This window comes from Anabrus simplex, chromosome 2 (assembly GCF_040414725.1).
Source record: "Anabrus simplex isolate iqAnaSimp1 chromosome 2, ASM4041472v1, whole genome shotgun sequence".
Classification (NCBI taxonomy): domain Eukaryota; kingdom Metazoa; phylum Arthropoda; class Insecta; order Orthoptera; family Tettigoniidae; genus Anabrus; species Anabrus simplex.
The window spans coordinates 698,427,590-698,448,144 of NC_090266.1; the positions used below are offsets into that span (position 1 = coordinate 698,427,590).

General features: G+C 39.6%; 1 protein-coding gene across 5 annotated transcripts in view; it reads left to right on the forward strand.

Moving 5' to 3' along the window:
* The window catches only part of LOC136864380 (ATP synthase mitochondrial F1 complex assembly factor 1), a 198,789-nt gene extending 179,886 nt beyond the window's left edge, over positions 1–18,903 (forward strand). For all 5 annotated transcript variants that reach the window (XM_067141309.2, XM_067141305.2, XM_067141306.2 and 2 more), the window contains exon 8: positions 18,515–18,903. In XM_067141309.2, the coding sequence (XP_066997410.2) occupies positions 18,515–18,670 (156 nt within the window). In that variant the 3' untranslated portion in view covers positions 18,671–18,903. The remainder of the gene's footprint in view (positions 1–18,514) is intronic.
* Positions 18,904–20,555: the final 1,652 nt, after the last annotated feature.

A 20,555-nucleotide genomic window follows, 5' to 3' on the forward strand; every position in this document is an offset into this window, starting at 1 on the left:
AGATGAGGACAATTTTGATAATGTTTATACTGAAGAAAATGATGATGATAGTGGTGCTGCTGATGGGGATGAACAAGAATATGGGTATGATGACGTGAGAAGACGTGGTACACAGAGAAGGAATGAAATCGCTAATATTTTGTTTCAACAAGTTGCTGAAAATTAACTATGAAAGTAGTGAAGTACTGTGATCTGAAAATGACAGCAAAATTTAACAGTTGTGTGGCTCGTATTTTTCATTTAACTTCATCTTCATCTTGTACGCTACTGTATCATTTCGCCTCAGTTGAATACAAATACAAACACTTATATCTCTGATTTTATGTTTCACACATCATTCAAATTGTCTGTAGGTTTGTTCACATAAGTTTAAATTTGAAGCTAATTTCCATTCTCCTACTTCCTGTTGTTGCATGCAAACTAACTTAACCTGTTCCAATAACACCAGTTTCTGAAGTTCCATGATCGAAAGTCTTTCCGTCTCCTCAGTCTCTGCAGCTAACTTTATTTTCTTGTTTTTTCATGGTGGTGGTATGCTATCATCATTGATATCATGTGCGTGTTCCTTACTTCCTCCTACAGCACAGCCTCCTGAAATGTTGATGAAATAGAATTACTGACCTTGATCTACAGATTAATAAAATGAACTCAACATGAATGATTCATAAAAGAAAGAAATACGTTAGGCCTAATGATTCTTTTTCTAATTACTACACAGCTTGCGGAGTGATACGGTATTTCATCAGTGAGTCTATAGTAAAGTTTAACACCGGGCGAGTTGGCCGTGCGGTTAGGACCGCGCAGCTGTGAGGTTGCATCCGGGAGATAGTGTGTTCGAACCCCACTGTCGGCAGCCCTGAATATGGTTTTCCATGGTTTCCCATTTCACACCAGGCAAATGCCGGGGCTGTACCTTAATTAAGGCTATGGCTGCTTCATTCCCACTCCTAGGCCTTTCCTATCCCATCGTCGCCGTAAGACCTACCTGTGTCTGTGCAACGTAAAGCAAATTGTTTAAAAAAAAAAAATTAATAGGCATACCTGGTACACGAGTGAATGATGCATTTTATTGTCCTTCCATTAAATTTAGAAGTTCCTTCTCCCATTTCTTCAACTGTATCTTCCTGTTTCCTGTAGAGTTACGGTCACTCTTCTTTTTCACTTGGGTTTTCATGTTATGGATCCTTTTTTCCCCTGATCTGCTGTGAATTGCCACCTGAGATTCTTCTCACAACTCTCGCGTAACTGTTCAAGAGCTTGTAATTTGGCTGTTTTCGTCGAAGGAGTTTGCGATGTACTTAATAACACTGGTAACTGTTTGATCATCGAAATGAAGTGAAAATTTACGTCAATTTCTACATCTGTTTCTGATATCTCTGACATCGTAGAACACTGAATATGCACTGCAGGAAATGGAAACGAGCTGTAAACACCAGTAACACCGAATGCAAAACTCGTATGGTTACGGCTGTCAACATGTGTTTCTATACTAACTTAACCCCTTATGGGCAACCAGCATGCTTTGTGCGGTTAGAAAATGCTAGTTAAAATAGTCTAAGAAGTCAGCATATGCTGGAAAAACTTGCAGCATTTTCTAGTCAGCACAAGCAAAAGGTTATTCATATCAATTTAAGCAAATGCTTTTACTTGCCACTATTTGCTGAAAGCATTTGCTTTTACTTATTGCTTGTGCTTGTAGAATGTTCTACATTTTTATGCATATGACCCATTGACTTGAGGCCCAGTCTGCTAACATAGCTCAACGGTACCGCGCTCACTCAACTGAACTCTTCAGCAAAAACCCACACACACTCTGACTGTACAGTGCTCACGGTAGCACTCCACTGCAGCACTCCACAGCAGCACGTGCGCACGCACGCACACACACGCACACGCACAGAGAGAGAAAGAGAGAGCACTCACTACTTTGCTCATTACTCCATGGCAGTACACATAATACTCCACTCAGTACTCCACGGGGAACTCTTACAGTACTCGGACACTTAGTCCCCAACACACTGAACAGAACTTCAAACTGAGCCACTCACTGATCACCTGCCTGCCTTATATAGGTGCCTAAGCAGCTCACGAACAATCCACAAACTGGGTATGCATTGAACACACTTGGCTCTCAATCCTTTAGAGGTTTCTAGTAGTAGCCAGAGGCTTCCATGGAGATGACAGAGAGGGGCTGGCCTTGCATTCCTTCCCTATTCTGGACTGGTTGGCCGCACGGGCAAGCGGGCGGGGGCAATACCTACGTAATGATGTCGAATGCTCAGACGGCGCCAATCTAGCTTGCCCTGGCAAATAAAATTGCACACATGCCATTGCATACCTGCCAACCCTTCCGATTTACCAGGAAACTCTCCGGTTATTAACTCGTCTTCCAATTTTCCTATTTTTACTTCTTCCTAATTTTGACCAATATAACCTCTAGTATGACCAATACTCTTCCCCTAGGATAAAGGATAAATTCTTATGTATTTCTGTAATTTATGAAACCTCATTTTCAAGCGTATTTATTTTATGCTTTATTTCGTGAGTGTTTCGTCCGTCGCCATCGTGTTTCCCGCTCACCACAGCAGCGTGTGCACTTTATACAGCTGGGGATTCGGGGCGGCAATCGTCCTGCAAGCAAGAGAGGCTAGCGCACGCTAGCGACTCAGTTAATCGGGACGAAAGAATGAGTTTGTTATTGTGTTGTTTGCGCACTGTTCACATCGTTTCTGTGCGTAGTTTCATTGGAGTTGTAGGCCACTTTTTTTTTTTCTTGTTGCGTTTCTATGCTTTCCCCCTCTGTCAAAGTCGTATGTTAATAATATATGGGACTTATTGAATTGTTTTGTATGTGGTAGTTTTGCATATTTAAGTGCATAATATTAATGAGTTGAATGTTTTTAAGGGGGTTGTGTCGGTGACAGTTTCTGGTATTTTCTCTTTATGGCCAGAAAATATAACAAACGTTATCTCCAAGTGTTTACAGATGCCTATAAATTTCTGTTCATTTTACCGTCTGATAAAGGAAACTACCGTGTTTTCTTGCGTAATTAATGACCTTGCATAATTTACACATCCCAATATTTTTGGGTCCAAAGTGGAGAAAAAGAAATGTTCACGTATTTGATGCACCCACAACTTCAAACATCCATCACGCAGCTTCGGATGCGCTTCGAAATAAAGATGTCAACTACTCCAAATAGCAGGCTTCCTATTGTGAAAGTGGGCATTCCAAATACAGGGGTACGTGCTGTTATTAGCTGGCAGGAAATCCCGCTGCACTAGAGATGGGGAATCTGATTAATTTAGAAGAACCGATTCATTCAAAATGATTCATTCATTTGATTTGTTCATTCGATTACCACGTGACGTAGAGACTCAGATGAACCATTCCTTTTTAGAGGTTATAGTCAAAAAATTCTACACAACTCTCCGACTAATCCTTTCTAAACTTTTCACACTAGGCAAATGCTGGGGCTGTACGTTAATTAAGGCCACAGCAGATTCCTTCCCATTCCTAGGCCTTTCCTATCCCACCGTCGCCAAAGACCTATCTGTGTCAGTGCGACGTAAAGCAAATAGCAAAAGTAGATATGAACATTTTTGTGGCCATGTTCCACATGTTAGTTCAGAGTAGTTCACGAGAATGGGAACCTTGAAGTAAACTTAACGTAACATTTCACAACAAGCTGGAAGATGAGTGTATATTACAGTTCCTTGAAGTGTGCGACTTGAAATGACATGATAATTTCTTATTTAAAAAAAGGCTTTTCCTGTTAGGTTAGGAGTATTTGACTTGTGAACCGGACTTTTAGTTCAGGTTAAATAAAAAAAAATAACAAGAGTCATTCTTCACAAGTTATCATTGATTCAGAAATGGTGGATACCCAATTTGGCAATATGAATCAGAACAAATATTATTATATTATACTATATTTTATTATATTACATTATTATATTATTATTAATATATTATTATATTAACACATTGCGGACCGGGTGCCGTTCGCCCCATGCACAGCCCTGTTCCCGGCCACTTTCTAACTACCTCTAAGCTGGAGTGCATGCATACAAATAAACTGTCAGAACTTCAATAGCTTTTGAAGGATTTTTCTATTGGCCTTCCTGAATAATTGGTTGAAATGCAGGGTATTTCTTGAAATCTATTTCGGCTCATAGTTTTCGGAAATATTGGTCTTTTTATTAGGGGATCGGTTGGCCAGTAATCTTTCAGACATGATTTCTTCACCTGACGTATCAATATACACAGAGGATTAATATTTTAATTTCCCTGCTAGTGACATTAGTCCACTTTAGTGTTTTAGGGGATAAGTTATGAGAATGTGATTTCTGCTCATAGTGTAAGTTTGTCTTTTCAGCTTCATACTGAAAAAATTCCTCACCAAACATAAGTCCTGCCACTTGTCCTATGTTTCCAGATTCATTAGGCTATACCTTTATACCAGGAGCACTTTCAAAATCCTCTAACCTAGGTTCACTGTTGTCCATAACCCAGTCGTCATAAAACACTGCATTATTTACAATATTTAGAATATTTACACCCGTAACACAAATATAACTTACGACTCGTTCTGCGCTACGTGAGTTCCACACCTTGCCTCGTCATCACTTGAAACATTTCCGTTAGAAGATATTTCATCGTCGAACTCTAAATACTCAGCATCACTTAATATTCGGAGCCTGTATCAGCACATAATTCGCGAATAATTTCATCTTTGTGTAAACACGTGTGATCGCTAGGTGCTGCCATCTTGCATGGCTCTTCGAACTTTGTAAATATGTTGTCAAGAAATGCAAAGAAAATCTACGATATGAAGAATACTCGAAAACAAATGCGACTATCGATTGTGTAGAACCATACGTAACAGAGTTCTATCACCCTTGACCTCCAAATAGTTCCCGTATATCTCAAAAGATAGCACTAAAGTTCAGTCTGCTGGGTCTGCTGCTAACACGAGATAACTCGGGACCGGTCCGCAACGCTCGGCTAGGCAAACACGAGTTTTCTCGGGACCGGTCCGCAATGTGTTAAGGATTTAACATCCCTTGCACTAGTGACAGCTATGACACTTTTTGAAACCAAAATAACGCTTATAGTTACGTATGGGCTCACTTTCATTTGGGAGAAACTAACCATCTATGATCTTAGAAAAATTGAAAATGTCAAAACAAGATTCCTGAAAAGAGCTATTGGATCTGGAAAATTTGCACTGAACAGAATAATCTACGCCCTGACAAGAGAAATGTTTCTTCCTAGAAGAATTAAGGATCGAACTACAACTACCTTCCACCGGACCGTGCAATGAACTAATAGCAGAAAGAAAACTGAAAGCAGAGGAGATAGACTACAATTTCTTTGGGACGGGCGCAATGATATACAGGGATTTGACCGGAACAAACCAAGTACAAAGACGTACTATCATTAGGCTAACGATACATGGGTTTTATCATAAACTATGTGTTAACAAAAAGTTTCATCAAGCGAATGATCAATGTATTTGCACATTATGCAGCCAGAAATGTGAACAGTATCACTTTACAGTTTACAAGAACAGAACAAGATCTCTATGCTCTTATAGCACAGAGAATTCTCTTTCGGGCGCACTTTTTCATTAATAATAAAATTGGAACGAACGAGGAACCAAGGAACGAGTTGAGGCTGCCATCTCTCGATTCACCTTTCGATTCACAAACGAGTCGATTCACTTTTTTCACTGAATCATGATTCAGTCGTTCAGTGGAATGATTCGTTCATTATGAATCACTCGTTCAGAATCTCCCCATCTCTAAGTTCGGTGAGAGAATCAGCCCAGAAGTGACTATTGTCGCGGCCACCAAATTAGGCGTCGTCAGATATGGGAACGGCGAAGCGACAGATGGTCGAGAGTCGCCTACCTCCGAGCACAGACTGGAAACACTGATCGTGCAGTGCTGTCTAGCCGAAGCCCATCCGCTCCAGGCCACCTTACCCGAGTCATTCCCTGTCATGCAGCTGTTGAGTTCGCACCATAAGTGCAATTAAAGATGGGTAGTGAATGTGTTCAGCCTGGTGTTTCTTAGGGTCTGTTATCTGAAGAGGACGAAGTAAGTGCGAGAAACGAACAAGAAACTCCTCTGAGGCATCGTCGGTTTGAAGGGCTTAAGAAGAAGGATTTAGCCAGCCAGACAAAATCCATAATTGTGAATGTATTGCAATATGTGCGGAAGTTGGCCAACTCAAATATTTTGCAGACTGTGAACATCAATAAAAACCAAGAATTGACTGCACCAATGTGTTATGTTAGCCTTCGTTCAGTCCAGGGATGTGTTAATGAAGCAAAATATTCACCCAACCAAAAAATACTTTCGTCTCCAAGGAAAAACTACGTAAGGGAGAAAAAGCTTAGTATGCTTAGTGATTTTCACTGCGATGTAGCTAGGCGAACTGTGCTTGAATTTTACGACTGGGGGGAATTTCCTACAGCGGAAAATGTGCGTAAACAGCTGAGAGAAGATACGATATAGTGGAAGTGTACGTTCATTGCGACGAGTGCTGCACCACTTAGGCTTCAAATACAACAGGGCTAACGATGGAAGAACATTTCTGCTAGAAAGACAGAACATTGTCGTAGCCCATGCACGATTTTTGAGAAAAATGCATGACCTGAAACATGAACAATACCCGAGGCAACGTATTTACTTTGAAGAGACTTGTATTAATCAGTCGCACAGTAAACAGTTTATTTGGCAACATTCAGATAAGAGCAGGGGATTGAAGGTGCCCACTGGGAAAGGTGGAAGACTGATTGTTTGCCACGCAAGTGGTATTAAATGTTTTATACCCCAGTGTAATTGGGTGTTCCTATCAAAGAAGAATATGGGCTGGACTACCACTCAGAAATGAACCAGGCATCTTTTAAAAAGTGGTTTGTAGAAGACCTGCTATTAAGTCTGGAGGAACCATCTATAAACATTCAGCTTTACTTGAAAAATTACCCAATACAGGGTGGAAGAAGAAAGAAACTCAAGAGTGGTTGCTGAAGAGAAACAAGCCTTTTAGTGAACAAGAAACTTGAGCTGAACTTTTGGATAAAGTTGATCCCTTCAAAGTAGAAAAAAAGTACGAGCTTGCTGAATTAGCTCTCTCTTGGGGCCGTGAGGCAGGAAGGTTGCCACCCTACCACTGTCAGTTCAACCCAATTGAACTAATATAGGCTCAAGTCAAGAGAGAAGTGTCAGAGAGAAACAAGACGTTCAAAATAAAGGACGTAGAAAATCTCACGTCAGAAGCCATCAACCGTGTGACTGCTGCAGACTGGGAAAAGTTTTTCAATCGTGCAGAAAATCTGCAAACAAACGATTGGGCCAAGGAAATAGTAAGGGACAAAAGAATGGAGCCATTCATCATCAGTGTAAATGACAACGCGACAGTTAGTGAGATGAGTGATGACAGTGACTAAGAAATCTTAGACTGCCTTGTAGCTAGAAAATTGTAAATTGTAAATTAATGTAAACCTATTCTTTAAAGTAGTTCCTTTTCTATATTACTTAGTACAATATACAGTATTCAAATATTTAAAGTTATAATGTAATAAAACTGATACAGATTATATGTAATCCGAAAGTATTCACGGCGTTCTGAAGCCTGTCCTGACGCGCGCGCGTCAAACTGCCTCAGCTAGTGACATTTACATGATTGCTTTCTGGGCCATTTTCCAGGAAATCAACAAGACTCACGGAAATATGCTTCACATAAAAAATATGTCAAGCAATTTTTTACATTTTTCCCAGAGACAAAATTTTATTGGCTGAAGAAATAAACACTTGGCCACTTACTGAAATTTTCATTGCATGATTCTACGGATTTAAATTTACTTGTTCAAGATTTTATTTTTAACAATTATTTGAATTGGTTTGTATGGAAAATAGTTATACCACTGAAATCAGCAGTCTTTTCTGAAGCTTGTAGTGTAATTTGTTTTGAAACGTATGAAGTAATATCAGGAGCTTGAGAGACAACAGCTTGCCTGGCACTCCGAAATGATGTGTTTAGTTGACATTTCCTCACCAGTTGCTACATAACCTTGGTAACAGCATAATTTCTCTGACCCTCCTAATTTGTTGGCCGCAACAATAGTGACGCTCTATTCCAGTTTGATACAAACATATTTTACGAGTGTTTCAGGTACGGGACATTCTGTGATCTCAAAATTATTTCAGTCCACAGTAGTCAAACTCGCGGTGATCAGTTATGCCGACACATATGGGAATAGGGCAGCGGGCAGCAAGTATTCAGTGTCCAAATGAAACGTGCACTATCGCGGTAAGGTAACAGAAGTGCACTTCAAGCGGCCAACAAGTCTCGCGAAGCATTTTGCGGACCAAAAAGCAGCAAGTAGAGGAGGATCTGCTTAATCCTCAAGTCCTACAGGTGCTGTTTGGCACCGTTGCGTATTGCTTCACTGAAAACGAAAATGAAAACCTACAACCTGTTTTCAAGTCAGTGACCGGGTCAGGGATGTAATGAATGAATCATATATAGGCTGTTATTACGATGGGGTCACCACTCCCAAAGTGATACATTAATGAATGATAGATGCTACGAAATGAGAATGGAGAGTGTTGCTGGAATGAAAGATGACAGGGAAAACCAGAGTACCCAGAGAAAAACCTGTCCCGCCTCCACTTTGTCCAGCACAAATCTCACATGGAATGACTGGGATTTGAACCACGGTATCCAGCGGTGAGAGGTCGACGCGCTGCCGTCTGGGCCACGGAGGCGTATTGCTTCACTATTTTTCCTATTTAGCCATGAGAAGCTAATTAAACAATTCATTCGGTGGTTACAACTTACAGCTGAGATTCCCTCCTAACTATTTGTGCCATTGTTTGCCCGTCAATACCACAGAAACCTGATTGTTGAGACATTGAATTGAACAGTGTGTTGTTGTTCGCCGCAATGGCTCACCGACTGAAGTAAGTACTGTGTTATTAGTGTTTCTTTTCTGTATTTATACATGGTAGAGAATATGTTTGTATCTCCTAGCATCAGCCTGTAATATGCTTTACCATTATTTGTATATGTTGCACTTTCCTTGATTTTATGACGTAAAACATTTGTCTGGTGGCATTTGGCACCGCTAGGCGTTCGTCATAGCAATCAGTCATTAGTGTTACATTCTGTATAATTGCCTGTAATCTGATAGACATATGAATTATTTTATTCTATACGACATTTCTGATTGTCTTTCAACTTTAGAACAATAATCTCACTAATGTCCAACAATATGTACACAATATCATATGTTATATAGTCCGTTACATATATTTCCCTCGTGATTATTTATTATTTACAAAATATATTTTTCTGTTCCTCTGTTCGAGCTAAATGCCCAGTTCTAACCGTTCTCTGGGTTCTTTTAGGATTTCAGTTGAGCTGCGATATGACAGAATTGATCACTTTATGCGCAATTCCGAGTGAAGATGGAAATGCGCATATGAAAAATACAGCTCCCACACCCGTACCGAGTCCATGAAGTATGAAGTAGGACTCTGTCAAATGTTTTGCCACGTTCCATGTTCAGAAGCAGTCGTGTGCATTGCCTTGTGGAGGATGTTTCATATTCCTCATTCTCTGTAATATATTAAGTTTTTTAGAACAGTATTGGCAAGTTTCCGGATAATAATGATTTTGTGTGCGCGCTTTGAGAAATACATCCATCAGTTTGTATTAAATTTATTCAATATACTATCATACAGAGTAATAATACCCTTTCTACTCATAAATATAACACACTGAGTGCATGCCGGCAAAGTAATTCCAGTACTGTGACAACTAAGCAAGCACCCACATGTTTCTCACAAGTAGCGGTACCGAGCGACAAAAACCTTAAGTGCACACTTAAGGAGTAGCTCATAATCACAAACATTAGCATAAAAATGGTTTTCGCAAGAAAAAATTCAGGCATTCAAAGGTTAAATGTATGATTTTGTTAAGCAGCGTTGGAAAGCCGTTTCTCATGAAACGCTGTATTTTAAAAAATGAGAAATAGCCGCTGCACATGGAACCAGTTTCTCGGATTTGAAAGTTAGCTGAGGCTTGATTAATCTTGTGAAGAGAAATGGACTTTTTCTTCTTCGAAGAACAATATTATGTCAAAAAATGACAAAAGATTTCAACCATGTTCACCGCTTTGTGATTGAGAAGCGTTAAATGAAGGATTATTTGATCTCCCTTAGAGGAACTGCAGGTCAGACGTCCAATCAGTTTCCGTATGCCACAAAGTCGAACAATCAATAAGAAAGGAACAGTGTTATTGTACGCGCTATTGGAAGCAAAAAACGATGTACTGCAATGCTTGCTGTAACAGCTGATGGCATAAAGCTTGCACCTTACATTGTTCTAAAACGAAAAACAATAACTAAAGTCAAATTTCCGCGAGTGATCCACGTTCGTATTCAAGAAAAGGGGTGGATGGACACGTCACTCATACAAGATTGGATACGAACAGTTTGGGGTAATCTAGCGGGGTCCCTCCTTCGATGCCCGGCCCTTCTCTTGTTGGACAGTTTTCTCTTCTTTTTTTTTTGCCAGTATGTCATTGTTATGACATTACATGAATTGTACTTTTATTAGTTCTTGCTTGTTTCACTTCAGATCGTATTGTCAGTTCGTAATGGGAAGAATATTTTCCAGTGTTGGTTCTTCAAACCCACGTGTCTAACTTGCGTGATGTACCCTATTTGACTTCTCAGAAAAAATCTTGCACCGGAATTTCACGCCAAATGATGATAACCGCAAATGACTTGAACCAATTGTGTTTAAATTATATTTTATGTATCTTTTAAATGTAAATGAAGTGTAAATAATTTGTAAGTATCTGAATTCCTTGAATGATTTATGCATCCAAAGTTTTCGCCTGTATTTTTCGTCAAAAGAGTGTGTTGATTACGCGAGAAAATACGGTATTATTCATTTTGTTGCGTGTGCTGGTGTGGCATAAATATTATTAATCGTACGTGTCATAAACGAGAATGATTAGGTACATTTTCTTGTAACCATTTTTATGTTTTCTTAGTTTAAGATTTTAAATTTAATGGTCGATTCACATTGTAACTGTAGATATGTATCCCTTTTATCCTGACCTTTTTTCACCTAGACTATGGTGGAATATATGTGATGAAATCCAAGAATTAAAAAATCTTCCTATTTTTGGTTTCTAAAAGTTGGCAGGTATGCCATAGTAATATCATCCTCCTAGCTTTGTTCCTTTGATGTATCGTCATAGACTTTATTGTTCCCTTTCCATTCCGTATACAGATTGGCCGCGAAGTAAGGGGCAAATATTGGAACACGTTTAATGATGTGATTACAGTTATGCTCATTTGTATTTTGTGAGTCTTTTGTTGCTTTAGCTATTAGAGAAAATGGCAGAAGCAAGACTGTCTTTAGAGAGACTATTGTAATGTGTTTGATTGTATTCTGTATGGAAAAATGCTTCTGAGTTTAGATGCCAAGTGACAGAACTGTAAGGACCTCCAGTACTGAAAGTGCTTACAGTCATTTAAATAAACGAGGTGTTCATTGAAATACGAAGTGTTCATTATCCAGAGATGCCTTGTCCCAGGTCAGTTCATACTCAAAGGAATCAAGTATGTGCGGCTGAGGAATTGACATGCTCTTTTCTCAAATAAAAATCGCAATGTCGGCTATGTATCATGCAAGGTATCAAGCGAACCAGTATTCAGAGCATCGTATTTGGGTTGAAAATGTACCTGTACCGGCCAAGGCTGTTACATGCAGTAAATTAAGATGGTTTCGATTGATGCCTTCAATTTGCACACCTGGCTGCAAATGCTAGAAGATGATCCTGACCCGGAACACCACATCGTTTGGTCCAAGGAGGCCAAATTTCATGTGTCAGTCTCCTAACAGACATAACTGTGTTTACTGGCAAAATGAAAACCCAAAAGTTACCAACCAAAACAATTACCCTTCTCAGGGAGTAATAATGTGGGCAGGAGTGACATACTAGTTTGGTTCACTCTTACTGGCACAGGATGACCTCAAACACTGGCAGAAAGATGGAGCTCCACCACATAACGGTATGATGGTACGAGAATGGCCTGCGAGATCCTTCGACCTAATACCACCAGACTTTTTCTTTAGGCATGTAAGGGATAAAGTGTACAAGCATGTTATCCAAAATGAAGCTCGCATGCATCAGGTTATAACTGCAAAGATCAATTTAATTCCCACCAAGGTCTGCAGAAAAGCATGCAAAAACGTCAAGTTAAGACTTGTATCATGCATTGACTTGAATGGATCCCAAATTGTTGGTTACGTAGAAAATCAGTAAAGAGAATGTATTTGATATTATTTAATGTAATACAATTCTGTAATCATATCGGAGGATATCTCAACAATATATTGTAACAGGAACGCCCGTACTTCAGTGGAAGGTATGGATTGACGCCAGGGCGTGTTCGGTCCCTGCTCGGAGAGTAAGAGAGAGATGGGTAGTATAACAAGTTCTTATTAAGTTGAAACTTTTGTTTATTTAAAAATCAACAAATTATATCACCTTTTACAGACGAACAGTTGAGATTTTGAATGTCCAGGTAGAGGTAGGGAGAGACGTCGTCCATCGGCGTTGGTGATGTCCCACGTTGTTGGGCTCCTTCCCCCTCACCATAGAGTTCTTCTCGGCACCATGGCACCACGTTATCCCACGGCATTTGACGGCCTTCGAAGTTCGGCTGAGACTCGAACCTGGGAATCTGGCGTCCAGTGATGTCTGCGTGCAGCGTGGAATATTTAATTAGCTTTTATTCCACCAAAATCCCATTAAGGGAGTAGAGAAATGTGTGGACTTCGCACAGAATATCAATAGAATCTGATACAATACTCCTCTACTGCATTGCACTAAAGATTGTGACACAACACTGTTCGTAAAATTCACAAGTTCCACGGTTAATAGGGTTGGATGCAAACACTTCGAAGAAATTCAAATAAATTCAGTGTCACAGTTTGTGATTATGAGGAAAATTAGGACAGTTCAAAATATGAAAGGAAGTATCGTCTGATACACTGGTCAACGAACTCGAAATTATTGGGGTAACACAATGATCTGGAAATTTCTATGACTCTGAGGTTCAGTCTTATGAAATGAAATGAAATGAAATGAAATGAAATGAACCATTTCTTTGGCAGAGTCCAATGAAAAGAAATAAATTAAGTCACTAGGACACAGTCTTACAAAATGCTTGAACGCAATAAAATGAATACCCAGTTCTACGAATGCAAGCTAGAGCACACACAATCTTATGAACAAAATTACATTCTTTCACAAGGCACAGTCTTTATGAAATGGGACACACAGTCATTTGAGAAAAGTCCAGGCAGAACAGTCCCATAAGATAAATTAAGGTACAGCCTTTGCGAACTGAAATGAAGTTCAAAAGGCACTTCGTAATTGTTTAAAATATCAATCATCTAAGCCCTTTCAGTTCGATACATTATGAAACTGACTATCACACTTGTATTACTGTTTGTACAAATTAGTCACTATAATCTGCCTCCTTCAATCTCACATGACATTGAAGTCCTAAGATCACACTTCCAACACTTAGAAAATTTAACCATATCACTCACGTTCTGTCATCGGCACTCAGCCGGACAGAGTAACGATCCCGAGTACAACCTCCGCAGCTGGCCCACACACACACACACACACACACACACACACACACACACACACACACACACACACACACACACTGAATTCTACTAAGCCAGCACACTTCTTTTATACACGTGGGTCGGACTGCGAGGTTTCAAATACAAGATTCTTCAGTCTTTAATAACTCGGCTATTCTTCCACCGATTTTCTTGAAACTTGGTACATTATTATCTTATTTAAAGATCTACATGATGACGTGATTAAAATTTTGATCGGACATTCCACTCTGGCGATAACGAAATGGAAGCAATGGAATGTTCAATTGTGACGTCACTTGGCCTTGGCTAGTTCCCCGCAGCGAGCGATCACCTGCCTCGCTGTCACGTCCGCTGCTGGAGCGCTCAGCGGTCTTTTCAAGACCAGAGTAGACGGGTGTTAGCGCGAGTTGTGTAAGAAATACTTTGAGAGCGCATGTCGACAGGGCATTCCTGTTTCAATATGTATATCTACCAGAGGTTCAAATCCACGGCTAAAATCACATCCGCTAATTTAGTTATTCTAGGCACAGCCTTCTTAGTTCATACATCCATTGTGAATTCTGTAGTGGACTTTAAGGCCATTTCCCCCACCTGTCAGCTCTTACTATCAAGTGCGCTAAAAAAGCTTTCACCGTAATCAATGCTCATGTTGTTACCAGTCAAGGCAACTCAAGTAATCCAGAGAAAATTGAAACTTTTTGGACTCAACTTGATAATGTCCTGTGGAATTGAGAAACCAATCATTCTTCTAGGTGACTTCAGTGCTTAGTTGGATAAGGAGTGAAAGTTTTTAATTAAAAAAAATACAATTTGCTTTAGTTCACATCGACATGGATAGGTATTCTGGTGACGATTGGATAGGAAAGGGCTAAGAGTGTAAAGGAAGCGGCCTTGGCCTTAATTAAGGTACAGCCCCAGCATTTGCCTGGTGTGAAAATGGGAGACCATGGAAATCTATATTCAGGGCTGCCAACAGTGGGGTTCGAACCCACTACCTCCCGAATGTAAGCTCACAACTGCGTGAACTTAACTGCACGGCACAGCCAACTCACTTGGTGAGTGAAAGTTTAGATACATCATAGGTAAACATTCAATTCACGCCTGAATCAACCATCATGGGGAATGCTTCATCAACGCCCATAAGCAGAAGTACCTCAAAATGATGACCACCCACTTCAAAAGTAATCTTCATAAGCGAAAGTGGGAAACCATGGACATCCATGTTCAGGGCTGCCGACAATGGGATTCGAACCCACTACCTCCCGGCTGTAAGCTCACAACTGCGCAAATTTAACCGCACAGCACGGCCAGCTCTCGCCTAATGAACTGATTAGTGAGCATCACTTACACCGTGTTGCCATCTCCCACTGCAATTTCCACAAGATACGGAATTTTAAAGTGCTTAGAGATGCATATTGATTCGGACCATTATCTGAATGAGGTTAGAGTTCGGTTTATACCAAAGTCCAGTTGGTCAAAGATCCCAGATGCAGAAGATCCATAGGTTTTGGATCAGTGAACTCAAAATAAATTAGAATGTCATTCATGATTACCACAAAGAGTTTGTTTCTAGAATCACACAAGTGGGAAGACAATTCCAAGGAGTTTCAGGATGCTGCTACTCATAGCGACGATCAGTTTTGTGGAGAAAAAGAAATATCTGTAGTGAACTGAACAGTGTGATGAAGATCTCAAAAATGTTCTTAAGGCTGGAATGAGACAGGAAAAATTGAAGAATTCCTCATCCAGTATAAACAGACTGCTGAAGTGATCTATAAAGGAAAATGTGCTTATGAAAAGCTCACCTTCAAGAAACCTTCTGGAGACACAACATTTGTGATTTTCACTACACGTTCAAATTGGAACTTTCTGGCTACCAAGCCCCTTCGCCGTGTTTTCAGGACGAGAAAGGCAGTCTTAGTCTGAATAATCATGATATTTATGAACGATTAGCTCAATATTTTGATTCCTTACACAACTGCCCTCTTGCAGCATCGAAGATTACAATTTGTGGTCTTTCCTTCATTTCACCTGATTCTCTTCCTTCTGATGGAAGAAGTCACCCAAATCATTGTATCTCTCCCCAATAAGACATCAGGCAAGGATTCCATGGTTGCCAAACTTCTGAAAATGGCTGGTCCCAATTTTGTTGCCAAAATGTAAGAATTCTTTCATGATATAAAGGAATCAGAAACTATTCCTAAGGAGTGGCACTCAGTTCTTATACATCCTCACTATAAAAAAGGCAACGAAGCAGATGTGAATAACTACAGAGGCATATCTCTGTATTCAGTTGCCTTTGAAATCCTGTGAGAAGCACTTGTTGATCCCCAGATTGGTGAACATCAAGCTGGCTTCTGTAAAGCCCGCTCCTGCAGCAAACAGATCTTTTCACTAAATAGTATCATCAAAATCAGATATTTTTGTGCCAAACCACTTGTATTCACTTTTGTTCATTTCAAGAAGTCCTGTGACTCAATCAACTTGATTCAGTCTTCCTGATATTCTCAAGGAGATGAGCGTGGAAAGCAAGACTTGTTCCATCACCAAATTAACTCTGACCAACACCTATTCACAAGCAAAAGTCATGGGGGTTAATCTGTAGATCCTTCCAGATTAAGACTGGTTTTCATCAAGCTGGTGTGCTTTCGCCCATTCTTTTCAGCTGTGTTCTTGAAAGGGTCATCCATGAGTGGAGAAACAGACTACTCAATATTGGTACTGTATTAGTTTAGGCATTGGGTCCCAAGCTGTGAACATTGACTGCCTTGCTTTTGCAGATGGTTTAGCCGTAATAGCAGGTGACCTCAACATTCCCTGCCTGCAGGATGAAATATTATTAGAAGTAGCATTAGCTGTTGGTCTCCATATTTCTTTTGAAGGAACTGAAGTAATGATGTCTGACCACCATAATACCACTGCATTTTTTGATGCCAAATATGTAAAAATCTGATGTTACATTCATTTTATCTTGGAGAGATCCTTTTCTTTAACGCATTAGAGAAAGAAGCTCTGAAGACAGGCTAAATACATGGAAACAGTCTTTCACCTCAGCAAACCCCCTTATCAGGCTAGATTGATCTCATTGCAGGCCACAGACCACCACTACATCACAGTAGTAGGTCCTGAAGCTGATATGCTGCTGAATGCTTGGCCCTCACCCACCACACTGAGATAGAAAGGACCTAATTGAAAAATAAAAAAGGAAACTTCTCAAGAAAGTCCTCAAATTCTGAGGGCGAATATCACTTGAGGTCAAATGCAGAGCTATGCTAATGGGGGCAGAGGGTATCTTTGGATCCTTGACTGCTGATGCTGGGTTTCAAACCCACCACCTCCCGAGTGCAAGCTCACAGCTGCACGACCCTAATCGCACAGCCAACTCGCACAGTTATGGATTCTCTTATAAACACAATATTGTACCTGAGGTTTACCTGTGAATTCCTCCCAAGAAAATACCTCTTGCATCATGAGAGAGACATTGATAAAAACAGTATACAGTCATTTAAAATCTCAGAATGATTATGACCACCTTTACCTTATGTGCATTTGTACAGGATTGCTCATCGTAACTCTTTCATCACATGGTGAACTAATTTGGCCCGAGCCATGAAACGGCTCCATGCTTCGTCTTGGTGGAGCAAATGCCGAACCACAAAACTGTTCCATTGTCTTGCTTTACTACGTAATTTAACTTTTATCAAGAGATAGCAGAATGAGTTCCATTTGTGATTTGTTTAGAGACTCTTTCTCTCCAGTGTTATTTGCTTTTTGCTAATATATATTGATATTATGCTTCATAATATTAGTTTGAAGTGGGCTATCTCTAGACTTTGAAATTCGCTTGTAAACAACATGCCTGCCAGTAAACAACTGAAAGTTACCGATATACAACCTCATTTAGACAGTAATGATAAATAGTAATGTAATTTTATCATTAAAATGATTAGTAGTGTGCGTAGTACTAGCAACAGTTCTGATGAACAGAATGATGTGGAAATTGAAGAAAATGTACAAAGAGAGGGCCGTGTTTCAGCTCATCAGGCGGACTGAGTATGGACCCACAATGGTAATAAAATAAATGTATTCCTTGTTCCGCGGTTCATGGGGACATGACCTTATTCAGTTTCTATGTTGTATACTAGTGTTGGGAGAAGGATGCACTACACTGGTTTCAGAGTAGATGTAGCTGAAGGAATGATCAGCCATGTCAGTCTTCTGGTGCAGAGAATTTCAGGAAGATCTTCACTGGCTGATGACCCCGTTAGGTTGAAATCCAGGAACTGAATTTATTTCCCTACTTCTATTCCACCCACTGTGGCACAGCAATTTCCCTCCAGAACCAGTGAAGTTAATGCAAAACACAAGAAGAGAGCTGAAATGATGTGGTTCTGCCAAAAATATCAGGATCCCCTGCATTTAGGATAGTGTTTTGAGGCTTACCACACACTCTTCAGCTACTGAGAAGAACGGCAGGTGTGATGTAGTATTGATTCATTCATAATACGTTGTTTTCATGTATATTTAAATCTTTAATGCTCTTGTAAGTAAGAAATTTTCCTGTCATGTGAAGCACGTCACTATATTTTCTTCAAAACAATCCCAGCCCCAATGCATTTTCAGACCAACAAATATGCAGGGCTCAGTGGGTGAATCTATATGCTTACAGGAAACATAGTTTTGTTTAAGGACATATAATTTAAATGTTGCTTTTTCTGTTTTATCTGATATGTTTAATATATGGCAATACTGGCAAAAAAAATAACATTATATTCTGCTTTTCTTTTCTTCCAGGATGCACGAGGAGCTCAGTGTTTAGCTAATCAGTACCAATTATATTATGGAAGGGAGAACAAAAAGAGACTTCATATGCTCGAGACGTTGAATTATTCACCCAATGAATTCAGACATATGGACTTAATTGCAGAGCTTGAATGCATGTCATTTTAATATACTTTGTTATTAATTCGTCATGACATATAAATTAATATTGTATTAGTTGGGACATTTTGTACACCCAACAATTGTAAAAAGTCGTACATTCTTCTGGTGTTTGGATTGTCCATCTGATTTTGTTGTTGTTGAGATTTTATGATGATGATGTTGCTGCTTAGAAGAAGACAGAACCAAAACAAACCAACAACCAAACACGTTAATAAAATTACTAGATTAAAAGAGGCAAATGTGTAGTGTCAACTCAATACAGCTCAATATTTTTTGTTACCAACTCTTTATGACAATTTTTCAAGTATAAAAAGTGGTATGTATTGCCATGAGAATCTTACTGTGTCTACTTGCATATTTTTCACACCTTATTTTAAAATATCTTGAAATAAGGATGCATAAATTATGCAATAAACTCAATAGACTGTACTGAATGTATTATTATAATGCATGTTGTTGCAACATACGTGCATCTATACTTTTTTAAATATTCAAAAACTCAGAAGTATCATTGGCACTCCCACAATGTTTGGTAACCTAAAACAAATGAGGATAATAATAATAATAATAATAATAATAATAATAATAATAATCTTCATCATCTTCCTCTTCTTTTTGGCCCTATCCCAGTATCACTTGGAGTCAGAACTACGTGTGGATTAAGCAATATTTTACAGCCTGATGCCTTTCCCGACGCCAATATTATGTAGAGGAATATATTCATTATTGCATGTTTCTGTTATGATTTACAGTTTGATGTATTGTGCGTAAAGATGAGCCACAGTAACTGTAACTTGTGATGGTTATTGTGCGAGGGAAACAACAGATGGAAGAAGGAGACAGATTCTGTGCATGTGTGGAATAGCCAAGCACCTCTGCTACAATCTTATTACTTCAGTGCATCTCTGAGTGATCACTCTGCTAGCCTCTGTCACTGTTCTCATCTCCAGCAGAACTCTATCCCTGAATGTGCCAGCACTTGCTGACAAGCAAACGACTTCACCATGTCTCGTAAATGTAGCTTTGCTGAAAAGACCTGTTTCCCAAGGAGATGAGGGAATGAAATGTTTTCATCCTGCTTTACTTATAATAAAAGGTTAATTTGTAGCCAAAAGCAAAATAGGTAGGCTGTATTTAGTATTTAACAACACTATGTTAAATACACCTATTTTTAGCCAACCTGGACAAACTATGGAGTTTTTCTGATGTTTGTAACATTGACCATAATATTCATAAAACATGATCTTCTAATCTCTTCTAAATGTATTGGGCAGTATAATATAAATTAAGCCTTGGATTAAATTTCTAATGACCTAACCAAAATCAGAAATTTGATAGCAGTGAGACTATTGTCCCCTGTGTTGATAGCACAAATGAAGCCGTTGTCAGACGGATGTCTGCCAGGCTTCCTTGAGTCGCCAAGGCTGAAAAATGGAGCTGATCGGTGCAAATCCAGAAATAGAAAGTTGGCTGGAACAGCAGTATCAAATTGTAACCCATGGAAAGAACAGACTCTAGAGGTGGTGGACGCAAAAGAGGTGCTGAACACGACCAAGGTCATCACCAAGTTCCCACCTCCTTTTGACAAGATGAAAGTGGAGGAAGTTCTCGTCAGAATCAATCGGCACTATACCAAACTTCTAACGCAAGACTGGAGAGTGCTTAATGCCACTTCAATCAACAAGACAGGAAAGACATTCGTTTTAGCCTTTGGTGTAAGAGACTTTGAAAAGCTCAAAAATAGAAGCCTTAAGGCTAAGTTCGGACTTGGGCAGATCCCGTCTCAGCTCATCAGGGGAAAAACGAAACCCAATGTTGATAAAGATGGAGCTAAAGGTACTTCAGGCCAATCTTCAGCATAAAAAAGCAGCTGTGGCCAATTTTGCCAGGA